Consider the following 23,922-nt stretch of genomic DNA (forward strand, 5'->3'; position numbering starts at 1 on the left):
AAGAGGGTTGTGGAACCCCTATAGATCCTCTGCCTAATCACATGAGCCAAGGCATGAAAACGGGTGTGGGTCACAATCAGAACCCATTGTGAGACCTTGCCCCACCCTATCATGTGACATACTGAGGTCAAATGATCCAAGATGTAAGTGGGCATTAAGGCATCTGGGAAGAGATTTCAAAAGTGGATTATAGATCCCAGACAGTTGGTGTCGCAAGCCACCCCCTCTGTTCAAAGATTCTTAGACTGCCTGGGAACTACACAGAGAAAGGCATCCCTTTTGTATTCAGTCCTCAGAACCTGTAACCATAGCACCTGTACTAGTAAATGACCAGCATAAACACTCTTAGACACGGGTTCCAGTTATAAAGGGCTAAGCTGTTTCCGTGGTGATGAGAAGGATTACTCCATGGCCAATGTTTGTTTGACTCTAGGTAGCCAGACATTCCTCTTGTCAGTGGGTTTAGCAAACAAGCTGCCCTGTTTTAGGTCTAGATTTTCCTACAGTGTTATATGGTAGGATTCCACTGATACACATTGAAAATTAAGGAGATCTGAATGCTGCTTCAAATTAGGAAATGAGTCTGTAGATACACTCAGAATTTGCAGTTTCAAGTTTGGTTACCATGAGAGCTCAGAGGGGACCTGCTGAAAGAGCTATCTTTTTATTATAAGAACATCCAGGAGCAGATGGAGAGGATATTGTGGCTTATGTGCAGAAAATAAAAGACAGACTGGAGAAAATGACCACACTGGCACAGCAGAACATGAAAGTAGCTCAGAAAACCTGGTACAACAAAGGAATGGCTTTCCAACCAGGACAGCAGGTCTTGTTGTTGCTCAATGCAAGTGACAGCAAGCTGCTGGCCAAATGGGCTGGGCCTTACAGAGTACCAAAATGCCTTGGTAATGTCAAATAATATTACATATGATGAAAGATTTTTAGTTTTGTGATTATGTTTAGTTGTAGCTTCATTTAAAGGAAGAAGAGCTTGTGAATTGGAACCACCACAGGAAAAGGGAATGAAACCATATGTGCAGAAGAATGCTGTGACATACCATACTACCTCCTGTGTTAACAGACAAGTTAACGGTCTCTCTCTCTCTCTCTCTCTCCTTTTAAGGAAATGTTTTTGTATTCTGAACATGCCACTCCTACTTCTTTGAAAGCTTACTTGAAGTATAAATAAAGAATGTGCTGAGAGTCCTGGGCAGTTTCTCTGTGTCACATCTGTTGTGCACACGTTGGTGCAGAGCAGATCGGACCGTGACCGCCCATGTACATGTAAAATAGATATCTGAGTTTGAGTTTCTTTGCCTTCTAACAATTTTCTCCTCACAACATATCTGATAGGAAGAAAGAAAAACCCATCAAGTATTTTAATTAAAGTATGAAGTACAGGGAAAATAATTGTTTCCTACAAGCAAAGCAGAGCAAGATTCAGTAACTCTTACTCATGCCCAGCCTTCCCAGTAGGAAGATATAAGACCTTGATCCACCATTGTTATAAGAAAAGTTAGTTTTATAACTCTGTTGAAGTCTCCCCGAGGGGCAAAACTCTACCCTGCACAAAGTTCTACAGAATTTCTGATTGCCTGTTGCCACAGCTAAAGAAGGAGATTGACCTACTCTTGGCAATTCAGATACTTGAAGCATCAACCCAATTATGGTGTAGATGGCTCACTGAGGTTCTGCATTGACTAAAGATACCTCAACTCTGTCTCCAAGTCAGATTCCTATCCAATGTCTGGCATCAGTGAAGAGAGTGGAAAGTCGGGAAAAAGCAAGTTTATCGCCACTCTTTTTTCTGCAGTGTACTTTGATGACGTGGTGGTAGCTAGCCAGACCTGGGCAGAGCATGTGGCTCACTTCACCCTACCGGCAAAAAAGCTGGTGGAGTATCAAGTCAAAACTCAGCTGAGGAAAGCGTTCCTCCGCTTTCCATTTTCCGCTATCCATGATTATCCAGTCCCTGACACATACAGGGAGGTGTATGTTTCTGTAAAATTTCACTCACTTTGCAAAGACGGCAACAGCCCTCACTGACTTAACAAATGCGTGACAGGGTTTCCATTGAGCTGAAGTCAGCCATCCCAGGCAACTCAGTTCTTCACACTCTGGATTTCACAAGGCCTTTCAGGGACAGGGATAGCTCAGTAGGTAGTGGTGGCCCCATGATCGGAAGGTCCGAATCGACTGAACGGCTGCCCTGAGGTATCCCTGAGCAAAGTACCGTCCCTACATACTGCTCCCCTGGCGCCCAATGGCTGCCCACTGCTTCACTGAGTGAATGGGTTAAATGCAGAGAGGAATTTCCCCACGTGGATCAATAAAGTATACATTATTGATCCAGACAGATGCCTCTGGAGTGGGCATAGGGACAGTACTGCTGTAGGAGGTGGATGGAGGAAGACATCAAGTTATTTTCTTCAGAAGAAAGCTGTGGGACAGAGAGTAAAGATATTCCACTCTAGAAAGTGGAGTGTCTTCCAATGATATGGACTGTGGAGTCATTGAAGTACTATCTTCTAGGCAGACACTTCATCTTGGAAACAGACCGTCACACTCTCCACTGACTACACAAAATGAGTGTAGCTACTGGAGAGTATCTCTTTGCAACCCTGTAACTTCACAATGTATCAGTCAGGGAAGTCTAACCACGGAACAAACTGCCTCTCATGTATGCACAGTTGTGGTCAGGAGTTAACATCCACTCATCATGCGCATGAAGGCAGTTTTAGGCGTTTAATGATTTCTTTCATTTCTATGATTTCTATCCTTTTTCTGTGATAGAATGATTGTAGAGCATAGATCGTTAATGACTTACAAAACAGTAACTGGGTGCACAAGTTTGAATTCATTTTGGATTTTCCCTAGTTGCTTTACTGTAGGTGACTCCTCAGCATCTTGTTTTAGCCTTACCTTTCTATGATTCCCACCTTCCCCATTTCTTCTGTGTGTGATTGCTCACAAGAGCCTTGTATACATGAAATGAACAGCCTTGGTGATTTGTAACCACCAAATAAAGACAGAGAAATGTTGTCCTGCTGACATATTTTGCATGTGAAAGAATTTGCTGACACAGAAGAGCAATTTTACTCAATTTTTGCTACAGAGAAGAGGAAAGCTGCCAGTGGCTTTCTGCCTTGTAGTTTAAATGGCAGTGTGGCAGCAGGTCCCAGAGGTACTCTGCTAATCAGCCTGTAATCCCTGTGCTGCTGATGTGAGAACTGATGCTCCACACGACTCTATCATTTTCTCATCAGTGTTCTCTTTGTCTGTCTCCATCATTCTCTCTGTCTCTATGCATTTCTGTCTGAGGGACTGTGGCTTCCCTTTGATTGAGCCATTGTTCTGACTCGCTCACAGACTCAGCCTGTTGGGCATGTTTACATGGATTCATGCTCCTAGGTTGCTGGCTAATGCAACAACTTTGTTCTTTTAATTGCTTGCTGTGCTAGCCACAGGCTGAAAGGAATGAATAATTCCACACTACAGAATACTAAATTTTGTACCCAGTAAAGCATTTTTTGCTCTGAATACAGATATACTCTTTTAGCGGTGTACAGGACTGAATCTATACTTGTACAGGCATTGTCATCAATTTGAAACTTCTGTTTTTGGAAAAGTAAAAAAAAAAAAAAGGGAAATAAATCCTTCAGTGTTCCTTTGGGCATTTGCTAAACATATGAGTGTCACTTAAAGAACTGGCAGCTTTCACTGTGAATTGAAATATCTGCCAGATTTGGTGGGAGTTTGATGCTGATGGCAAAAAATTACCTCCAGAAGCCAAGATATTAAACAGAAACTGTGAATAATTACAAAATGTGCTGTTAGAGGGGGAAGGTTTTGCTTTTCTGTCATAATACGACAGTAAAGTTTCAAAGTATTAAGGTCAGCATACAGTGCTTAACAAATTTATTAGACCACCTGTCATAAAAACAATAAAAGACAAGTAATTTCTAAATAGGTCAAAACCCTATTTAAAACTAAAATTATATTGTTATTTATTAGGCAACATGACTTGACTTTTTTTTAATACCCAAATTTAAGCCGGCATATTGGACTGCTGAGTGGAAGTCAGAAATTAATCTAGCACAACATTCAGCCATTACTGACTTTTAAACAAGTAATTTTTCTGTTCAGGAATGCAAGTAATTATCTGTACCTGGTACCTTTATTTTGTTGGTCTTTTTCAGCTTTATTACAGAGTGCAGTGAAGAGTGACAGAAAAGCCGGGGGGCATCAGATTGAAACCAGGCCAGCTGTTTTATACAAAGTGGTATGTGGTCGTCTGCTCGTCCCAGTGAGCTAAACTGGCGACCAGCAATTGGCATCTTAATAACAAAACAACAATGTGCTTTGCTGTTTTTTTCTGGGGTTTTTTGTAAAACACTACATTTTAAAATTATAGATAACAACCATATTTATATTTTAGGATTAAAAATAGAATTTGACCTTTTTAATTATCTTACAGCTTGCACATACTGGTAGAATAACCATTACATAAAAGAGAGACGATACATAAAAATATGATTATCATTATTACCAATATTGTTAATTTAGGGCTATATATATATACACTATATAAGGTGTATATAAAAGGTCCCGTTTACTTTTAATCATTTTTGGAGATTTATGTGTTAGACAAGTAATGACAAATGACTGGTCCTGTTAAATTTGGTAGACAGACCGATACAAAGACATAAAAAAACAGTCAAAATAACATCTGACAATAAAAAAAAATAAAACACTAATGAAAGACTGAAGAATCACTCAAATGTTTTACATCTGTCCAATAGACATACATTGGTGTGAAAAACAGTTTGGCCCCTTCCCAATTTTTTTTGTATGTAACCCTAGAGGGTTACATACAAAAAAAATATTAGAAAAATATAACACAAACAAGATGCAGTTTCTAAGTGAAGGTGTCTATTATTAAGGGGAAATAAATCCAAACCCACATAGCCCACTCATCTTTCCAGAATTGTTGTAAGGGATGTTTGAGCATGCTCAAACCACCTTAAAAAGCTTCTCAATCGGATTCAGGTCAGAACATTGACTAAGCCACTTCAAAGTCCTTCATTTTGTTTTTCTTAAGCCATTCAGAGGTGAACGTGCTGATGTGTTTTGGATCATTGTCCTGCCGCAGAACCCAACTGTGCTTCAGCTTGAGGTCACGAACAGATAGCCGGACACTCATTTTCTAAAATGCTGTGTTACTCTTATACCAGATGTAATGGGCATAAAACCTTCCAAAAAGTTAAACTTTTGTCTCGCAACAAAGTATTTTTCCAAAATTCTTGGGGATCATCATGATGTTTTTGGAAAAACTGAGATGAGCCTTTATGTTCCTTTTGCTGAGCAGTGATTTTGGTCTTGGAACTTTGGCATGCAGGCCATCTTTTGCGCAGTCTCTTTCTTATGACGATGTCATGAACCTTAACTGAGGCAAGTGAGGTCTGCAGTCTTTAGCATGTTGTTCTGGGGCTTTCTTGAATGAGTCGTCACTGCGCTATTGGAGTAAATTTGGTCAGCTGAACTCTCCTGGGAAGGTTCATCACTTTTCCATGTTTTCACCATTTGTGGATAATGGCTGTCACTGTGGTTCGCTGGAGTCCCACAGCTTTAGAAATGGCTTTATAATCTTTTCCAGACCAGCTGATTGCAATGACTTTGTTTCTCATTTGTTCCTGAATTTCCTTGGGCCACACCATGATGTCTGATTTTTGAGGGTCTTTTGGTCTACTCCACATTGTCAGGCGTGTCCTTTTAAGTGAGTTCTTGATAGAGAACAGGTGTGGCAGTAATCAGACCTGGGTGTGGCTAGAGAAATTAAACTCAGCTTTTCAAAGATGTAATACACCACAGTTAATGTGATGATCTGAACATTTAAGTGTGACGAACATACAACAAATAGGAAATCAGGAAGCGGGCAAACACTTTTCACACCACTGTAGATTTGAATATTATGTCAAGTCATGAATCTTTATGTTTTGGTTCTATTCTGCCATATCTGTGTGCTTTTCATGCTCATACATAAGACATAAGAAAGAAAATGGGCTTAACCATTACACACTGGACCACTTTTCATTGAATGTATTATTACTTCTACCAAACGAAGAAACAAGCTTTAAAAATACATAAATTATTTAAATACCCCATTTTCTGTGTCACCATTGCTAAAGTTTGCGAATTTAGAGAATGCCTAAGAAAACCAGTGTCCGTATCTTGTTCTGTTATTCTGTGGGAAGATAAAACACTCCCTGTCCATAATGCAGCATGTAAAAGAAGAGATTCAAAGGGGTGTATTGATTAATTGACAGGAAACAATGAGATTAATCCTCAACTCTGATTTCTTTCACTGCCATATCTTATTCTTCTTTACACCAGTAGTTGAAAGTGTGTTAATAGCTGCTCTGGGTCTGCAAGTTTTTCAAACACAAAGATCGATATGTGACAGTATGGGGTCTGTGTGTGTGCCAGTGCTGGGGTTTGAAGAAATGGCAGGGTTCAGTAATGACTAGGGATGGGTATCGAAAACCGGTTCTTGTTGAGAACCGGTTCCCACTGTTTCAATTCCTTGGAATTGTTTGCCATTTTTGCAAACGATTCCCTTATTGATTCCAGTCACCCCAAATGACGTCCCCACGTTACGGAGTGTCATTTAACTGGCAGAAAACACGGCGCCTAAGCGGCTCAAACGCTCAAAACTTTGGTTATACTTTACGAGAACGGATGACAACAGGGAAACTTGCAATACTTGCAAAGTAGATATTTCATTTAAGGGAGGAAACACTACGAATATGCAAAAGCATTTGCTTACAAAACACACGATAACCTTAAATGAATGTCATGTTTTTAATTCTGCTCCGGACTCGTGAATCTCAATCGTTTGCGTTAATTAATCCCGTTAATTAAGGTAAATAATCAACTAACAGTGCATATTATGTTAGCGCGTTCTGCCTTATTACAAAACCTGCCATTACTGTGCATTTAGGTGACCATGATGAGAGAGACAGAGTCTGGCTCAGATGCTGGCAGTTCTCACTGCAGTCTACCGGTAGCGTCTCCTTTCAGGCCAGGATAGACGAATGTCACCGAGCAGTGACTCAGTTTGTGGTAAAAGGAACATTACTGGATATTCTTGTGTAATTGCCACAGAATAATTGATGTTATACTTTGTTATTGCTACAGAAGAATATTTATTTTATTATTTTGCATTTACAATTTTTTTCCTGGGGACCCTGTGACACCCCATTGAAGAGCTGTAGGCTGTGGATCTCTTAAGATCTCACTGTTGGGTTTGTAAGGCCATGTTACTCCTAAATTTCTATCTTGTTCAAAGAGAAGATATAAAACAAAGTTCTAAGCTAATCGACCTTAGTGTTCTCCTTTTTAAAAAGAATCGATAAAGAATCGAATCGTTAAATGGAATCGGAATCATGAAAATCTTATCAATACCCATCCCTAGTAATGAGGGGAGTTTTGACATGAACAGGCAGCTGTGCATTGGGTAATAAGATTTGTTTATCGCAAGTTAAGAGCAGGAGGAGTTGGAAAAATGGGTGGGTGAATGAGGGGTTGGAGAAAGAAGAGGTGGAGCTGTCAATACCAGGTCTTTATCCTCCATTAAACGTTGATTTAATTCACTCATGTCAGGTTTGTCTAGTGAAAGAGATTAGTGAAATTAGAGAGCCACCAGGCTGAGACAGGAAAAAACAAGGTGAAACAGGACAAGATGTGAGCAACGGCAAGATGAAAGGAGACTAGAAGAATCACTGCACCAGAGGAGCACCATTTAGTTATAAATCTTTTAACATCCATAAAAAGGCTAAAAAAAGAACCCCAATTACTAATAGTAAATCTTCAGTAATTTTAAAGATTGATATTTTGCCATATCAGAGGGTTTTTTTTAAATTTACACCCTTGAACTCAACTTTGAAAAAACGTATCTCAAATGTTCTGTTCAAAGGAATGTTGACAAATGTAGGAAAGTCCAGTATGTCACGAGTGACAATCCAAGAATACAGATTGCAGTAGCCACGGATAAACAATGATTAGCAACATAAAGTTTTTAAGGGTGTTCATATGCTGTTAATATACAGAAATTTCTGCTATTTCAGGATTTGGAGAAATGCCTACTTTTTTAAATTGGCTTCTCTTCCTCTTTTGGAACTAAAAAAAAAAAACAGATGTAAGGGAATGTGGTCATTTTGTGTGGTTAAATCAGCTTATTGTATCTCTCCTAATTTAACGGGCAGCTATAAAGTTGCTACGCAAAGCATTTAAAATACACCATGAAATATAAAAGCATTTATTTTTCTTCTGTACAAATCATCATCTTCATCATTTATTTACTACAGTGATCTGAGATCTGTGAAGTTCCAAAGCTGTTCGGAGTGGCTTCATTTTTATCGTCAAAGAAAAAATGCTCTTGTTTGACAATGCCAGCTGTATAGTTTGATTATGGTTTGCTTAATTAGCATTGCTTGGAAATGCAACTCCATTCTGTAGAGACACTACAGACCGCTTTCTAAATTTTCTGTTTAGATTGTGTTTCATTTGTTATAATAGCTCATCTTTATTGAGTCCCAACAGCTTACTGTATCTTTAATGCTATCCCACTTCAAGCCTCCCTATAGACAAACACAGACACACACAGGTCATTTTGATTAATCAGGCACAGGTTTCACATTGTGCTAGTTTCCTTGGCTACACTAAACAAAATTGCTGTCAGGATCTCTCTGTGTGAAATCCATATTGAGGTCCACGACAGAGATCAGAATCAGAATCAGAATACTTTATTGATCCCTGGGGGAAATTATTTTTTGTTACAGTGCTCCATTATAAACCAACATTAAGACAAGACAGACAATACACTAACTAAGAATAGTACAATATATACATATATATACATACATACATAAGTCACTCATAAATAAATAGCTGGAAAAGAAACATGTGTAGTTGTAGCAGTAACCAGTGTGTTAAGTGGATGCGTTGTACAGGGAGCCACAGGCAGGAAAGATTTCCTGTGTTGTTCAGTGGTGCTTTTCGGTAATCTCAGTCTCTCACTGAACGTGCTCCTGTGACTGACCAGCATGTCATGGAGTGGGTGGGAGGTGTTATCCAACATTGTCTTTATCTTGGACAGCATCCGCCTCTCCGACACCACCTTGAGGGAGTCCAGCTCCATCCCCACAACATTGCTGGCCTTACGGATTAGTTTATTGAGTCTGTTGGCATCTGCGACCCTCAGCCTGCTCCCCCAGCATGCAACAGCGTAGAGGATCGCACTGGCCACAACAGACTCATAGAAAATCCTGAGCATTTTCTAGCATATGTTGAAGGACCTCAGTCGCCTCAAAAAATAGAGACGACTCTGGCCCTTCCTGTGAAGTGCTGTGGTGTTTTTAGCCCAGTCCAGTTTATTGTCAATGTGTACTCCAAGGTATTTATAGTCCTCCACAATGTCCACACTGACCCCTGGATTGAAACAGGGGTCAGGTGTTTCCTGGTCTTCCTGAAGTCCACGATCAGTTCCTTGGTCTTTGCCACGTTGAGCTGCAGATGATTCTGCTCACACCATGTGACAAAGGAGTCGACCACAGCCCAGTACTCTGTCTCATCATCCCTGCTGATGCATCCAACCACTGCAGGGTCATCAGAAAACTGCTGAAGATGGCAGATCCAGTTGTGCCTGCTATCAATTTATAGTGCCATACAGTGGGGCAAAAAAGTATTTAGTCAGCCACCGATTGTGCAAGTTCCCCCACCTAAAATGATGACAGAGGTCAGTAATTTGCACCAGAGGTACACTTCAACTGTGAGAGACAGAATGTGAAAAAAAAATCCATGAATCCACATGGTAGGATTTGTAAAGAATTTATTTGTAAATCAGGGTGGAAAATAAGTATTTGGTCAATAACAAAAATACAACTCAATACTTTGTAACATAACCTTTGTTGGCAATAACAGAGGTCAAACGTTTACTATAGGTCTTTACCAGGTTTGCACACACAGTAGCTGGTATTTTGGCCCATTCCTCCATGCAGATCTTCTCGAGAGCAGTGATGTTTTGGGGCTGTCGCCGAGCAACACGGACTTTCAACTCCCGCCACAGATTTTCTATGGGGTTGAGGTCTGGAGACTGGCTAGGCCACTCCAGGACTTTCAGATGCTTCTTACGGAGCCACTCCTTTGTTGCCCGGGCGGTGTGTTTTGGATCATTGTCATGTTGGAAGACCCAGCCTTGTTTCATCTTCAAAGTTCTCACTGATGGAAGGAGGTTTTGGCTCAAAATCTCACGAGACATGGCCCCATTCATTCTGTCCTTAACACGGATCAGTCGTCCTGTCCCCTTGGCAGAAAAACAGCCCCATAGCATGATGTTTCCACCCCCATGCTTCACAGTAGGTATGGTGTTCTTGGGATGCAACTCAGTATTCTTCTTCCTCCAAAGACGACGAGTTGAGTTTATACCAAAAAGTTCTACTTTGGTTTCATCTGACCACATGACATTCTCCCAATCCTCTGCTGTATCATCCATGTGCTCTCTGGCAAACTTCAGACGGGCCTGGACATGCACTGGCTTCAGCAGCGGAACACGTCTGGCACTGCGGGATTTGATTCCCTGCCGTTGTAGTGTGTTACTGATGGTGACCTTTGTTACTTTGGTCCCAGCTCTCTGCAGGTCATTCACCAGGTCCCCCCGTGTGGTTCTGGGATCTTTGCTCACCGTTCTCATGATCATTTTGACCCCACGGGATGAGATCTTGCGTGGAGCCCCAGATCGAGGGAGATTATCAGTGGTCTTGTATGTCTTCCATTTTCTGATGATTGCTCCCACAGTTGATTTTTTCACACCAAGCTGCTTGCCTATTGTAGATTCACTCTTCCCAGTCTGGTGCAGGTCTACAATACTTTTCCTGGTGTCCTTCGAAAGCTCTTTGGTCTTGGCCATGGCGGAGTTTGGAGTCTGACTGTTTGAGGCTGTGGACAGGTGTCTTTTATACAGATGATGAGTTCAAACAGGTGCCATTCATACAGGTAACGAGTGGGGGACAGAAAAGCTTCTTACAGAAGACGTTACAGGTCTGTGAGAGCCAGAGATTTTCCTTGTTTGAGGTGACCAAATACTTATTTTCCACCCTGATTTACGAATAAATTCTTTACAAATCCTACCATGTGGATTCATGGATTATTTTTTCACATTCTGTCTCTCACAGTTGAAGTGTACCTCTGGTGCAAATTACTGACCTCTGTCATCATTTTAAGTGGGGGAACTTGCACAATCGGTGGCTGACTAAATACTTTTTTGCCCCACTGTATTTACCTTGTTGTTGTTTGAATTTACATCTGAGAAATTGGTTTTAATAATGTTCTTTATTTTGTCTGTGAAGGTTCTCTATTTTGGTTCTTTATTTTGGTATTATTTGGCTTTTCAAAGACATTTTTTTTCACACTCTGCATCAGTCTCATTATCTTAAGTCTGTGATTTTGCAACTGCTATGTATGCATCCAGACAAGGCGCAAAATGCCAGGTACACTCAAGAACACCAGGGCCAGTGCAAATTTTGGCACAAAACATCTGAATGGAGTCACCCAGCTTTGAAATAAATTGTTTGAACAGATAAAACCAAGATGCACTTGTGCCAGAATGATAGAGAAAAGTATGGAGAAGGAAAAGAACACACATTGAGCCAAAGCATTACACATTGCCTCCACCATGTTTAACAGGTAATCTTATGGGCATGGGCATTCATGGCTGCCAGTGGAACAGTGCTATGCAACTGCTGATAGAAGTAGTGGGATAAATTCTGAAGTGTACAGGGTTACACTTTCTGCTGAAGTTCAGACAAATCAGATGGCATTTTATAGTGCAAATGGATTACGACCCAAAGAAAACTACAAAAGCAACCCAAGAGTTTCTCAGTCACACGATCTCAGTCAAGCAGAGCGTGCTTTTCAGTTACTGATGACAAAACTGAAACCCACAAACAAGCAGCAGCAGCAACTAAAAGCGGCTTCAGTAAGGACCTGGCAGAACATTTCAAGGGAGGAAACAGCATTTGGTGATGTCCGTGATTTCCAGACTTCAGGCAGTCATTGCCAAGGATTTTCATCCATTTAAACCAATCCTTACATGCAAATCTATGTTCATTTGTCCAGTTACTGTTGAAGCTCTGAAAATGGTGGACCATCTTTAAAAATAGCTTATTTCCTAAATCCTTAAAACATGACTTTTGTTAAACCCCTTGAATTAAAGTTGAAGGTTTGCTGTTTAATTGCATATTGACATTTGATTTAAAATCCACTTTGGTGATATAGAGGCAAAATAAAATGTAAGAAAAAGAAAAATTTGTCATTTTCCATGGATCTAAACTATAGCCACAAAAATACCACAATAGGTTTATATTCATTGTGTTTCAGAAAGCAGAATATCGCCAATAGTGTTGCCTTTTCTTTTTATAATTTTTATAATAAAATTTTGAATATTTGCTGACAACTGGGTCAGTCTGGGGGTTTATGACAAACAGCAACTGCTTTGCTTTTGACTGCTAGAATACAAAATACCGTGAAATGTATATGAAAGTTTTTGCAACTTACACTTGAAGGTTGCCGAACACATTTCTATCACTTTCTTCAAACTTCTATCAGTTGAACCTGTTTTCGTCATGTCTTCACGTTATTGTGTTGTTTCTTTGTTCAGATCTCCCTTGAACATTCTGCCTTTTGTTTTTCATAGAACACCTTAAACAATGGATTCAACAATTTCCTATAAAGCACCCATTTGAAGTTAATTTGTTCACTCAGCTGAAACGATTTAATTTTCACTACAAGAGGAATAAAGCAATGTAAATTTGAATGATGCTGTTTACCATTCTAAAGCTGTTTTCCACATCACAGCATTTCAATATGGTAGTACTGATCTTTAACTACTAAAAGCAGCAAAGCTACTCAGTGAAAGGCAGTCCTTCATATAATGTAAAAAAAGACAGAGAGAGAGAGAGAGAGAGAGAGAGAGAGAGAGAGAGAGAGAGAGAGAGAGAGAGAAGAGTTTAAAAGAAGAAATGGGTCAAAAGTGAAATACACTCCAAAGTGTCTCAGACAGCAATACATAAGGTAATTGTTCTGGCTTTAATAAGCAAACACAAGTACATGTAGTGATCATAGCATTTCTGTCTGTTGCTGGGCCCTGATAAAGTGGATTAATGAATGACTGCAGGTGTTGCCTTTTTTGTAATTAATAGTCTTATAATTGGACAAATTAATGTGCTGCCGGATGAAATATGGGAGCAGACATGTGAGGAAAACAGTTGTCTCTCAGGAGGAGACCAATTTGAACTCACATAATGAAGAAAAACTTAAACTAAATCACAGCTTCCCTCCTTCCATCTGCTGCTGTTCGTCTTCTTGTTTGTCTACAGAGCCCAAGTCACCACAGTCGTTCTCATTTTGCAGCATAAACAATAATAGCTGAGTGAGATTTCTCATCATGCAGATAAACAGAATAAGCATAATCCAGTACCATTGTGTGATCAGATTTATATCTTGTCCTTTCTCTTTTTGCAGGTTCCTGTGACTCTCAGGGTCGACTGACGCAGCCATGGGCCAGTTACTGCGTTTTTGAAAGAATCTATACTCCCCCTCCTCTTCCTTCTTCTTTCCTCACCACACTGAGCTGGAAGTTGACTCATCCACAGTCAGAGAGAGGTGTCTCCTTCTATTTATCCACACACCATGACAAGCATTCTTCTTCTGGTTCCTGGCCAGGCAAGGTTGCCACTCCCAGTGCTATTCTTGCATATTGCCCTTTTTCTGCTGATGAGGGGTTGTTGTCATGCAGCCCCCTCTGGCCCAGAGTCTGATTTGTGTTCCACAGTAGTCCAAAGCCGCTTTTTTGGCTTTTTCCTGTCTTCTTCAGTGTTTCCCGCCGTGCCTTGTTCCTGGACCCTACAGAACCCCGATCCACGACGCTACACAATCTTCATCAAAGTGACTAAACCCACTCAGCACTGTATGGCGCAGCAGCTTCGCACATTCCAGTATGATTCCTTCCTGGAGACTACACGCACCTACCTGGGCATGGAGAGTTTTGATGAAGTTGTGAGGCTTTGTGATACATCTGCGCCTGTGGCCTTCCTGGAGGCTGGGAAACAGTTCCTACAAATGAGGAAAGGACATCCTAGGGTTGGTATGGCAATCACAGAGGGAAATGGAGATTTCAAGACAGAGTATCTGGTGGTGGGGAAGCGCAACCCTAGCATGGCAGCCTGTCAGATGCTGTGCCAGTGGCTTGAGGACTGTTTAACCTCCAGTACATCCAACAGACCCTGTGGCATCATGCAGACTCCATGTTTATGCTGGGACCAGCCACCACTACTGAGTGAGGGTGATAGCTGCTATCACAATGGAGTTTATCTTGAAAACTGTTTACCCAGTGTGAAAGAGAGTGGAAAAGATGTTGAGATAAATGGTAAGTAGAAATGCATTCGCGCTTGTTTAACTTTGCTAAAAGTATTTGATTGCCGTTGATTCACTGTTAAAATATCAACTGCATCTCTTCCCAAAAAATCCCTGCCTTCCTGTAAAATGAGGAGAAACAAGGAATGCTTTCAACAAACTATTTGCACTAGATTGGTCTGTGTTATGGCTGAACCTCAGTAGGTCATCGGTGGTGTTTAACATGGTGCTCCCTCCAAAGTAATGGAGAATGACATCAAAATGACATCTTCAGTGGCAATCAAGCTGGAGAGAAGCTGTATTATTTGTGAAAAGTGAGAACAATTGTCCTCGAGTGTGCTGGCTATAGAAGGGAGAAAGAGGCAAATGGAAGGTTTAAGGTGTCATCTGATGTAAGCAAGATCTGTGACCTTGCACCATATTTCATCCTTCTGCGGTCCAGAAAGAGACATTTGATCAGCCTCCGGGAAGCTTTTGGGAACAGAGGAGAATCAAGTGGTGCTGATACTGGATAGCTTTGAGGATACTCAGAGCTGGGGGGAGGGGGAGCAAAGAGGAAGAGAGATGGAGAGAAAGACAAAAATGCATTGGGCTGGCTGAGGGCCTGTGGCTTGAAGTGAAATTGTCTGCTGCTTGAACCCAGTCCCCCCCCCCCCCCCCCCCCTTCCCCCAGCAGACAGGATGTGGCCTGACATCTCTATCCCGGCTTCATCAGGACTATGGCCAGAGGGATGGAACATTTCTCACCCCCTCCATTTCAACCCCCTAACCTTTCCTCCATCTATCTCTCTTTTTTCTCTGTTCCCTCACTTACTTTTCCTAATCAGCCTGTGGCCTTATTTCCTTGGCCCTCCTCCTCCCACTTCTCCTCTGAGCCACCATTGCTGCCTCCCCATCTTTCCCTCCCCAGGCTGATAGTGGGCTGATACTGAGCCAGTCGTGGGAAGCCAACCAAGCAGAGAAGATGTTGTGGTGGGTATCTCGTGCCTTATCCTCCTCCAGTCTCCGAAGTAGCTAATATCCCCTTGCCGCTCCAGCCTCCTCTTCGCTAGTTATCATCCTTATATAATCCTGCTTATGGTGCTCATCAGTGGGGTGTGGGCTGTTTGTGCCTTAAGGTGTGAAAAATAAAAAAGAAATATAACATCCACTGTTGGCTTCTGTGGCGATAAAGAAGGACACATTACGGCTTTTCTCCCTGTTTGCTTCAGCCCATCCTGGCAAAGCATCTCATAGATGATAATCCTATGTTCAGAGTGAAAGAGTGACATTGGAACCGTGTGAGACCTCAAATGGAGGAGGCAAGCAGTCTGTGAATATTTGGTTGGATTGGTGACTGGTAGAGTGAATTGGAAGATGAAGATAAAGAGTGGCTGGGGAGATGTAATAGATTCTGTGTGAAAAGGTCGGACTGTCAGATGGTTATGGCCAACTGCGCAGCAAAGAGGGGACCAGAGGGGTGATGGCTGTGAATGATGGATGAAGGAAAGACAATAGACATAGAGATGAGAGAGAGAGGTTAGGGGAGGATAAAGGAAAGTATAGAGGCTGACAGGTGAGCTGAGAGGTGAGATATTTGAGATGGACGAGGCTTGATTAGGATAAATGTTGTTTGCAGCTAGACCTTTGTAGTCTCAGGACCTTCAGTAACCAAAGGCTTCCTGGATTATAATCTGTGTTCCAGCTTCGTTCACTCCCTCTCTGACAGGAAGGTCCTGTCCAGCAGCACACAAACTCTGCTCATGTCTAGCGGATGGATCCTAGATGAGGAGTTGGCTTCTTATAGAGGGTTCTGAAGCATTTCCTTGTCCTCATACAGCCATAAGCATAAAAGGTCACCAAAGTAAAACTACAAAGAAAAAGGGAACTTATCTGATTGTCCTGGTAGCTTGTAATCCTTTAATTCTTGTAAATTAAAAGTTTATGCAAAGCCCACTCTTTGCAATGTTTTAGAGCTGTTATCTGCTGCCTCCTATGGGTAGCTGTACAATCTCAGTGTGTGCTGTTCTCAGTCAAAACATAATCCCACATTGCACATTGCATTTTACCTCGCAGAGTTACTGTTTAGTGGTACTGCAGGAAATAGCTTATTTATTGTGTAGTTAAGCAGAAGGCAGAAGGTGGGTGTGGAATTCATCAGATTTTCATCAGGGGAGGTTTGTATTTCGATACAAATGCAAATGATGATTGCCTTGAAGTTAAATTTAGTATAAGTAAGAATAATCTTACCCCACTTTTAACCCTTACTGCCCTGGAAACAGCAAACTCTTATTAAAACACAACTGTACAATAAAAAACACAAGTCTCACACCTTAATTGTTACATATCTGCATTTCACAGATTTGCCAGTAAAAAAAAAGTAGTTATCGATCTTCACACAACAGCGATTCCTAAAAATTTGGGTTTGAAATATAAACCAAAAGATAATGCACTAATCAGCATAGCTTATAAACCCATGTTATCATCACAATAGAAAATACAAACATATGAAATGTTTAAACTGGGATATTTAACTGTCTTGAAAAATATGACAGCAACCTGTCTGAAAATAGTTGGCACAAAAGACTGGAAAAATAAGTGCTATTAAAAAGAAAAAAGCTGATGGAAATTCTTCTTGTCAATTAGGTTAACTAGCAACAGGTCAATAGCAAAAAGAACATCCCTGAGAGGGAGAATTTCTCTGCAGTAAAGACAACGAATTAAATTTAATAGATATTTCACTACAGTTGAACACATGCAGTTTGTTGCAATGAATTTCAACAAACTGTATCTAAAACAGTTTGTGGAACAATTTCATAATTCTGTTCATACTAACAGTAATGTAAAATTGTGATGACTTTGATTATGAAAATCTGGAGGAATCTCTGTGTACTAAGGAAAAATCAAATTTGAAATCTTATTTTTTAGAAAACATAGATCCTGTGTTGTTTTCAGTGCTCAATTCAAAAGTCTGCATCACTGATTCATAGCAGAAGAGTCCAGGTGCCAAAATGAGCTAAACAACAGGTTGGGCAAAATGTTTTCCTTCAGCCCAATCTGCTGTATATGTGTTGAATAAAATATGGGTTTCTGAGATGTGCAAACTCTACACTCTACTTCGATTTACATTTTGCATACAGTCCTAACTTTTTTGGAATTGATGTTTTATTTGGCAGGTGTGTAAGACTTTTATTTAGGAAAAGGTGGCTCAGGGGTCACCTTTCTACACATCAAGTTTTATATAGGACACCCTTTCTAAGCAGCTGCTTATGAAGTCACTTTGCTACTTCCCTCACCTTTCATGCTGTATCTGTCATTGTGTCTGGTGTTACTGATGGCTGCTCTGCTCTGTGTTGCTGTTCCCTCCCTGACATTGGCTTTCATGTATGCATATGAGAAGGTGGGGCATTATCAGAACAAAGCAATGCCACCAAATATATATTATTGCATCACTGCAGACTATAACGATGTTAGTTTTAATCTGGAAACTTTCTCTACGCCATTTACAAAATCGTTTATGTAGTCATTCTTATCCAGGCTCTTTTTGTGGATGTGTATGTGGCCATTTTTCTCTCCTTATTTTTCATCGTCCTAGCCTTTGTCCTGCATTCAAAGCTTGATTTGGTTGACTACATTTGAACAGGGGGAAACAACCATAAATCACCAAATCTGCTCCAGATGTGGGCTGTAATTCAGTGGTTTCAAAATGAAAAGATGCATTAATGAATGTTTTTGTCATCTTGACGCCACCCTCTATGGTGTGGATCAGATGCAGGAACTGTGAGATTAATGGACTGTGAGCCGCCCATCCGACTGTACTGGGCTTTCACTGGGACTGTTTTGTTTTTTGTCATATGTATGCTGTTGGTCTCATTTGAAAGAGGCTATAATAAAAAAAGGGTGTGATTAATGATCGTTTTAAAGATGTTTAAAGAAAAGATTAACAAGGAAATTGCAGAAGCGAGTGCTATTGATGCCTCTTTTTATTTGTGCATTTAACTCCCATCGATAGTTCCTTCTGTTCAAACTCGATGACAAATGAGTGTGGCTGGCCTCTAGCAATCACACTACTATGTCAACACTATCATTAATAGAAAGCTCTTAAACTGTAGTGACTGGGATGCGACCTTTTGATCCAGAGTAGAAAGGATGTCAATCTGAGAGAGTCTCACTTTCCCTGTGACCATGAATATTGGTATGAGCTTCCTCAGTTTAGAGAGAAAATGTTATTCTGAAATCTAAATGTCTTAACACAGGAACGGTTAGGAGTCTGTGTTTTACACATAGGAAACTTGCTGCTTCTGCACTATGTGAGAAATCCTCAACCTTTAAGATGAGAGGACTGATGACTTCAGGGCTGTTTTTGGAATGTTGTAATATTCAAACGGTCAAAGTTAAAGGTTTTGCAACAAAAATGATGCCTGTCGGTAGCTTCACTGCAGTGATATTGTCCCTGAAATTCCATTTTGGTAGAACTCCAATAAGTGGTTGTGCATGTGTGGTGGCAGTGTGAAAGGATTCATTTGTTAGCCCTCAGTGGACAGCAGGGGAGGCAGTGAGTGATTAAAGGATGTATTGGAGCGATGTGAAGAGATGAGAAAGCACATGACTCAATTTGAACAAAAGAGACACATTTGAGAAAGTGCCAGAAGTGCCCAATAAAGTTAACTGAAGGGAAGGACAACAAAGGCAAGTCCTCTGTGATGCCATGTGATCATCTGAGTCGTGACCTTGGTTGCACATCATGCACTCTCACTTTCAGCTTTTCAATTTTCAAGCGTGAAATATTTAATAAAGCAGAAAGGCTTGAAAAATAACCAAACAAGGACACGGTGTCACAGATGGAAAGCACTCTGCACCAAGACACAGAGAGGTGGCTCAGTCACAGTGTAACCCAACTGAAAATGTTCAGGTCTGAAATCAATATTGCAGAACATCTTAATACAAAATTCATCAATTTATCCACGCAATGTTATGCTAGATCTGCAAATGAATTATTCAAAAGTTGCATTTCTTCTTAGAATTCATCAAAAACCATTACTGTGGATGGATCTGCTTCAAGGCACGTGTTTTGTTACAATGCTAGTGTGTACTGATGTAACTATTGCAACTCGAACTCTCTTGCAGTCACTTGATCATGTTAAACAAATGTTTAACATGATCAAGTGAGAGGTGAGAGGTGCTTACCACTTTTAACCAGGAGTATTTTCCAGATAATTATATTTTCTTTCAGTTGAAGTGTAGGGTATTTGTATATGGAAAAATACCAAGCATGAGTAGCTGTAATAAACTTGTATGGTTTATATTTACATTGGCCCGATAAATCCATTGGTAGCTGATCCCTACCAGCTAGAGATCAGATGGGTTAACAGCTGATGTCCAAAGGCAGTAAGAAAGATTACTGCATTCATATAACAAGTTGACAGAAGTGAAATCAGACTTGAAACTTTTTTTCTTTTTTTTTTCATTTTTGCCCTTTCCTTTTTTTAAGTTTACTGCTTCAACTGCCAGAATCACCAACTCATCAATTCCACAACTCTTATCACACCCTAATCACTGCTGTCTGGTGTATTGATTGTGATGGATGGCTAAAGAAATAATAAAAGGCCAGAATGTCTAAAAAAGTGACAACATGTGGACACAAAGTGAAGAAGAAATACCTTTGGAGCCTCCTGCTTGGCACTTTTTTCTTCTGTTGCTCGCAGGCCGGCTGTGGGTTAGGAAGATGAATGTGAGCGCTGTGTCTGTGCCTCTGCATGCTTCTGCGTGGCTGAAGCACATTGTTGCTAAACTAAGGGATTTCCAGCCCACCTCCATAGGAGCAGTGAGGAATTCTAAAGCAGAGATAATGCATTAACTCATCTTTACAACCATATTCATTAATGCATACGCCTGTGCATGCACTTGTGCGCTGCATAAAGCATGCAAACACACATTCATGGTGAAACGTCTCGCCAGAAAATGGCACCTTGTGACTGGGTGTGGGTGGCTGACTGCGACAGAGGGTAATGGTGATTTTGTGTATCTGTGTGACAATGAGTGGAGAATGAGGTGTGGTGTTCACTACAGGGGCGCCGTGTGGGTAGGAATAAACTGAAACGAGATGGCAGAGAGATGCTGTGTTCTGGTGTAGAGGTTGTTCTACCTGCAGAAAGCCCCAAGTGTTTTCTTATGGACTGAGGGAAGGGAACGTGATTAGACAAACGTGTTGAAATTGCTTTCACTTCTTTAATAGCAGGTATAAGGACAGTGGTGCAGTGCAAGGGGTTGGTCACCACATTTATTTCTGAACTGTTTAATATTCATCAACAAACTACGTTGCAGTAGGATTACATTGCATTTTAGTTTAGCAACAAGCTAAACAAGCAAGTTTCAGAAACTACAAGATTTCAAATGAATTCTGCTAGTAATAAAGTATTATCCTTTCTGCTGTAAGATTTCCAAATAGGTATGCAAATATAATGCTTAACAGATTTATTAGCCCACCACCCAGTATAGGTTTATGACACAGTAGGCCTGATAATTACCCGAATATTTTGTTATGTTTCTGTAATGGTTGATCCACCAGTGAATCAAAGTTATAGTTCTCATATTAAAATATAATTATTGTTGTTATTCAGAAAAAAACAGAAAAAATAGTAAAGCACATTATAATTTTTTGATTAGGGTGCCAAAATACATTTAACTACTTTCATTACTGAACAAAAAATAAATAAATAAAGAAATAGTTTTGCTGCTTGAATCTTATGCTTGATTCATTTCCATCTTCTCACTGGAGTCCAGTGTGACGGCTAATATTTGGGAATAAAACTGTGAATTGAATTTATTTGCCTAATAAATAACAACAAATTTTTATTTTGAGCCAAAAATGTTTGAGTTTAGTTGTTTTTACTATAAATGGCCTAACAAGCTGTTAAGCACTGTAGGTGAAAAAATCTAACCTAATCATACTGAAGGCCTAAATAGTTCAGTGTGAAGAGGTCAAAGTCTGCTCACTTTGGTTGACAATTCTAACCAAAGTATGTTGAAGTGTTATAACATCTGGAATTCATCAAGTTGGAAAGACAGAGGAGTGTTGAGTATCTGGTATGATTGCAGCTTTACTGCTTTGATTTCTGTTAAAGAGCTGCTAGATCATCATATACTGCTGCTGCAGGGATGGTGACAGTATGAAACAGGCCAGCATAAATGCTGGAGCCATCACAAAATATGTAACTGTACAGAATAGAATAGAATAGAACTGCCCTTTATTGGCATGTACATTGAAATTGTGGGTAACCTGGATTAATTAAATATCTGGCCTTTAAACCTCCCATGTCTGTGACCACAACACTTATTTTATAAACATGTTGGTTAGCAAACATTACCTCTGATTATTAGCAGGATAAAGACTCTTTATCTCTTTATTTGAATATGAGTTCAGCTCTGTAGCTCCCAGTGCTGAAAGTCTAAAGCAAATACATAAAGGGTTACTGTAAAGTTGGCAATGTGATGTACAGTAAAGTGCAGCAGTAACTCTTACAAACGTATCTACTCTCTGCTCAGTATTTCAGCTGAACTCCTAGTTTTTGTATACCGAAATGGAAAAACCTACAGAAGAACTGCAAGGGCAAAAAAAAAAGGCTTTATTTGGAATGAAACAACTTAAGGAAACTGTTTGCCCTGAGACGGTAAACAGACTGTTAACTTTATAAAATTGTTTTTGTCGTTAACATTAATTTGATTTTATTTATCTTCCACCTCTGATGTTAGGCACTGCTTTGAAAAAATTACCTCAATAACTACAAATGCAGCTGTTACAGAGCTGGTTTTATTGGTTGTTTTTCTAATATTTTCTAATAAGCTAGTAATTTAATAATGCTAATTAATAATTCACTCTTATTGCCTGTTCTTATCTTCAAAGTTATGCTGCTCTGTTGTTTGTTAATTGCCCCTTGGGGATAAATAAAGTCTTCTGATTCTGATTCTGATTCTAATGTAAACCACAGAATAATCAACACTATAGTCCTTTTGCTGAATAATGACTTAATTCAATAGTGGATGATATTCTGACTGTGCATCCTTTTTGTTTTTTAATTTTTGAGGGGTATTTAATAATTTAGGCTAACTGATGAATTTAGAGTGAAAAGCCAAAGCTCGTCCCCTCGAAACTGATCAGAGTAGGACACATGAGATTCACCACAGTGAGATCATTACCATCAGTACAGTGAGTACATCAGATATCTTTCCTGTAAATCTGTGCTCCTCTCAGCCTTCACTTCAAAACTATACACTTCATTTCATTAACTATTCATCTATATCTTTTACTGATATAATAGCTAATACAATAGGTCATTTTTATAATTATAGTAGCTCTCATTATATTGAAGACAGTGAGAAATCTGAGGTAGTTTTTTAAAAAAAAATAATTTTTTTATCCAACATAGCTGCAAAGGAGTTAAATGGGGTTTGGGACTTTTAATTGGATCTAAAACATCAGCTGATGTCAGTTTTTGCTGTCAGTTCCTGTGAGCTGAAGAACTTTCCTTCAAGGGTCACCACTTAAAGTGTTCTCAGATTGGACTGCAAAATTCTGACTCATACAAAAGAAACTGAGAGAAAGAACAAGAAAAATAGAAGTAATAAAATCCTTAAAAATAAGCGATTTTTAGACTAACTCTATACAGAGATTCTAACCTTAGTATAGCAAGTTAATAATTATCTGAACAGATAGTCGATTGTTCATTTTCTTAATCACTTATCCATTTCAGGGCCACATGGTGCCTATCTGTGATTGGATGAGATAGGTTGACAGCCTATGGCAGTGCCATCACAGACAGACAATGTTCATACCTATGGCCAGTTCTCAGCAAGAGAGTTCCAGGTTCAAACCCTCTGGCCTCTATGTTACAGCCTGTTATAGACGAGCAATCCGTGGTAGCCTCTCATCCACTGATGCTTGAGATAGGCTCTGGTCCCGCCGCAACCCTGAGTTGGATGGATGGAACTACTGGACTGATTGCCATTTCACTTTGGCTATCCCTGTTGCCCAGAGGATGATTTGATGATTCTGTGATCTTCCTGCCGTTTGCTCTGGTGCTATCATACAATGAGCCTGATTTGTGTGTTTGGGTTTTGTTTTTGTTTTTTGCTAAATGTCTCTTTTAGATTAATTTCCATTTAATCTAACCAGTCCCCTCAGTTTTGTGGATAAACCTGTTTGCAACATCTTTTTTTTTTTTTTTTTACATGTTTGCAGTATTTTTTTTTTTTTACTGTAACTCGAAACTGTCAAATAAGTCAAATAAGACACTGATGAAAAGCTCAAACCAAATCACTTTCCCTGTTGGTTTCTCTCCTTCCCTCTTGTGGAGAGAGCGCTAACTAAACAGGTACTCTTTTCCTTGCCTATAAAATGCAATGAGGATTCACACTAAGCTAAAATCATATGAGTACAATTCTGACTCTCATATTTATACCACACATGCATCTATT

At 40.0% G+C, this 23,922-nt stretch overlaps 1 protein-coding gene across 10 annotated transcripts in view; it reads left to right on the plus strand.

The window, feature by feature from the left end:
• adgrb1a (adhesion G protein-coupled receptor B1a) overlaps positions 1 to 23,922 on the plus strand; it is a 218,172-nt gene that overhangs the window by 36,162 nt on the left and 158,088 nt on the right. For all 10 annotated transcript variants that reach the window (XM_040008486.1, XM_040008477.1, XM_040008479.1 and 7 more), the window contains one exon: positions 13,579 to 14,482. In XM_040008486.1, coding sequence (XP_039864420.1) covers positions 13,747 to 14,482 — 736 coding nt within the window. In that variant the 5' untranslated portion in view covers positions 13,579 to 13,746. The remainder of the gene's footprint in view (positions 1 to 13,578; positions 14,483 to 23,922) is intronic.

The sequence above is a fragment of the Simochromis diagramma genome, unplaced genomic scaffold, assembly GCF_900408965.1.
Source record: "Simochromis diagramma unplaced genomic scaffold, fSimDia1.1 OVJJ01000313.1, whole genome shotgun sequence".
Taxonomy (NCBI): Eukaryota; Metazoa; Chordata; class Actinopteri; order Cichliformes; family Cichlidae; genus Simochromis; species Simochromis diagramma.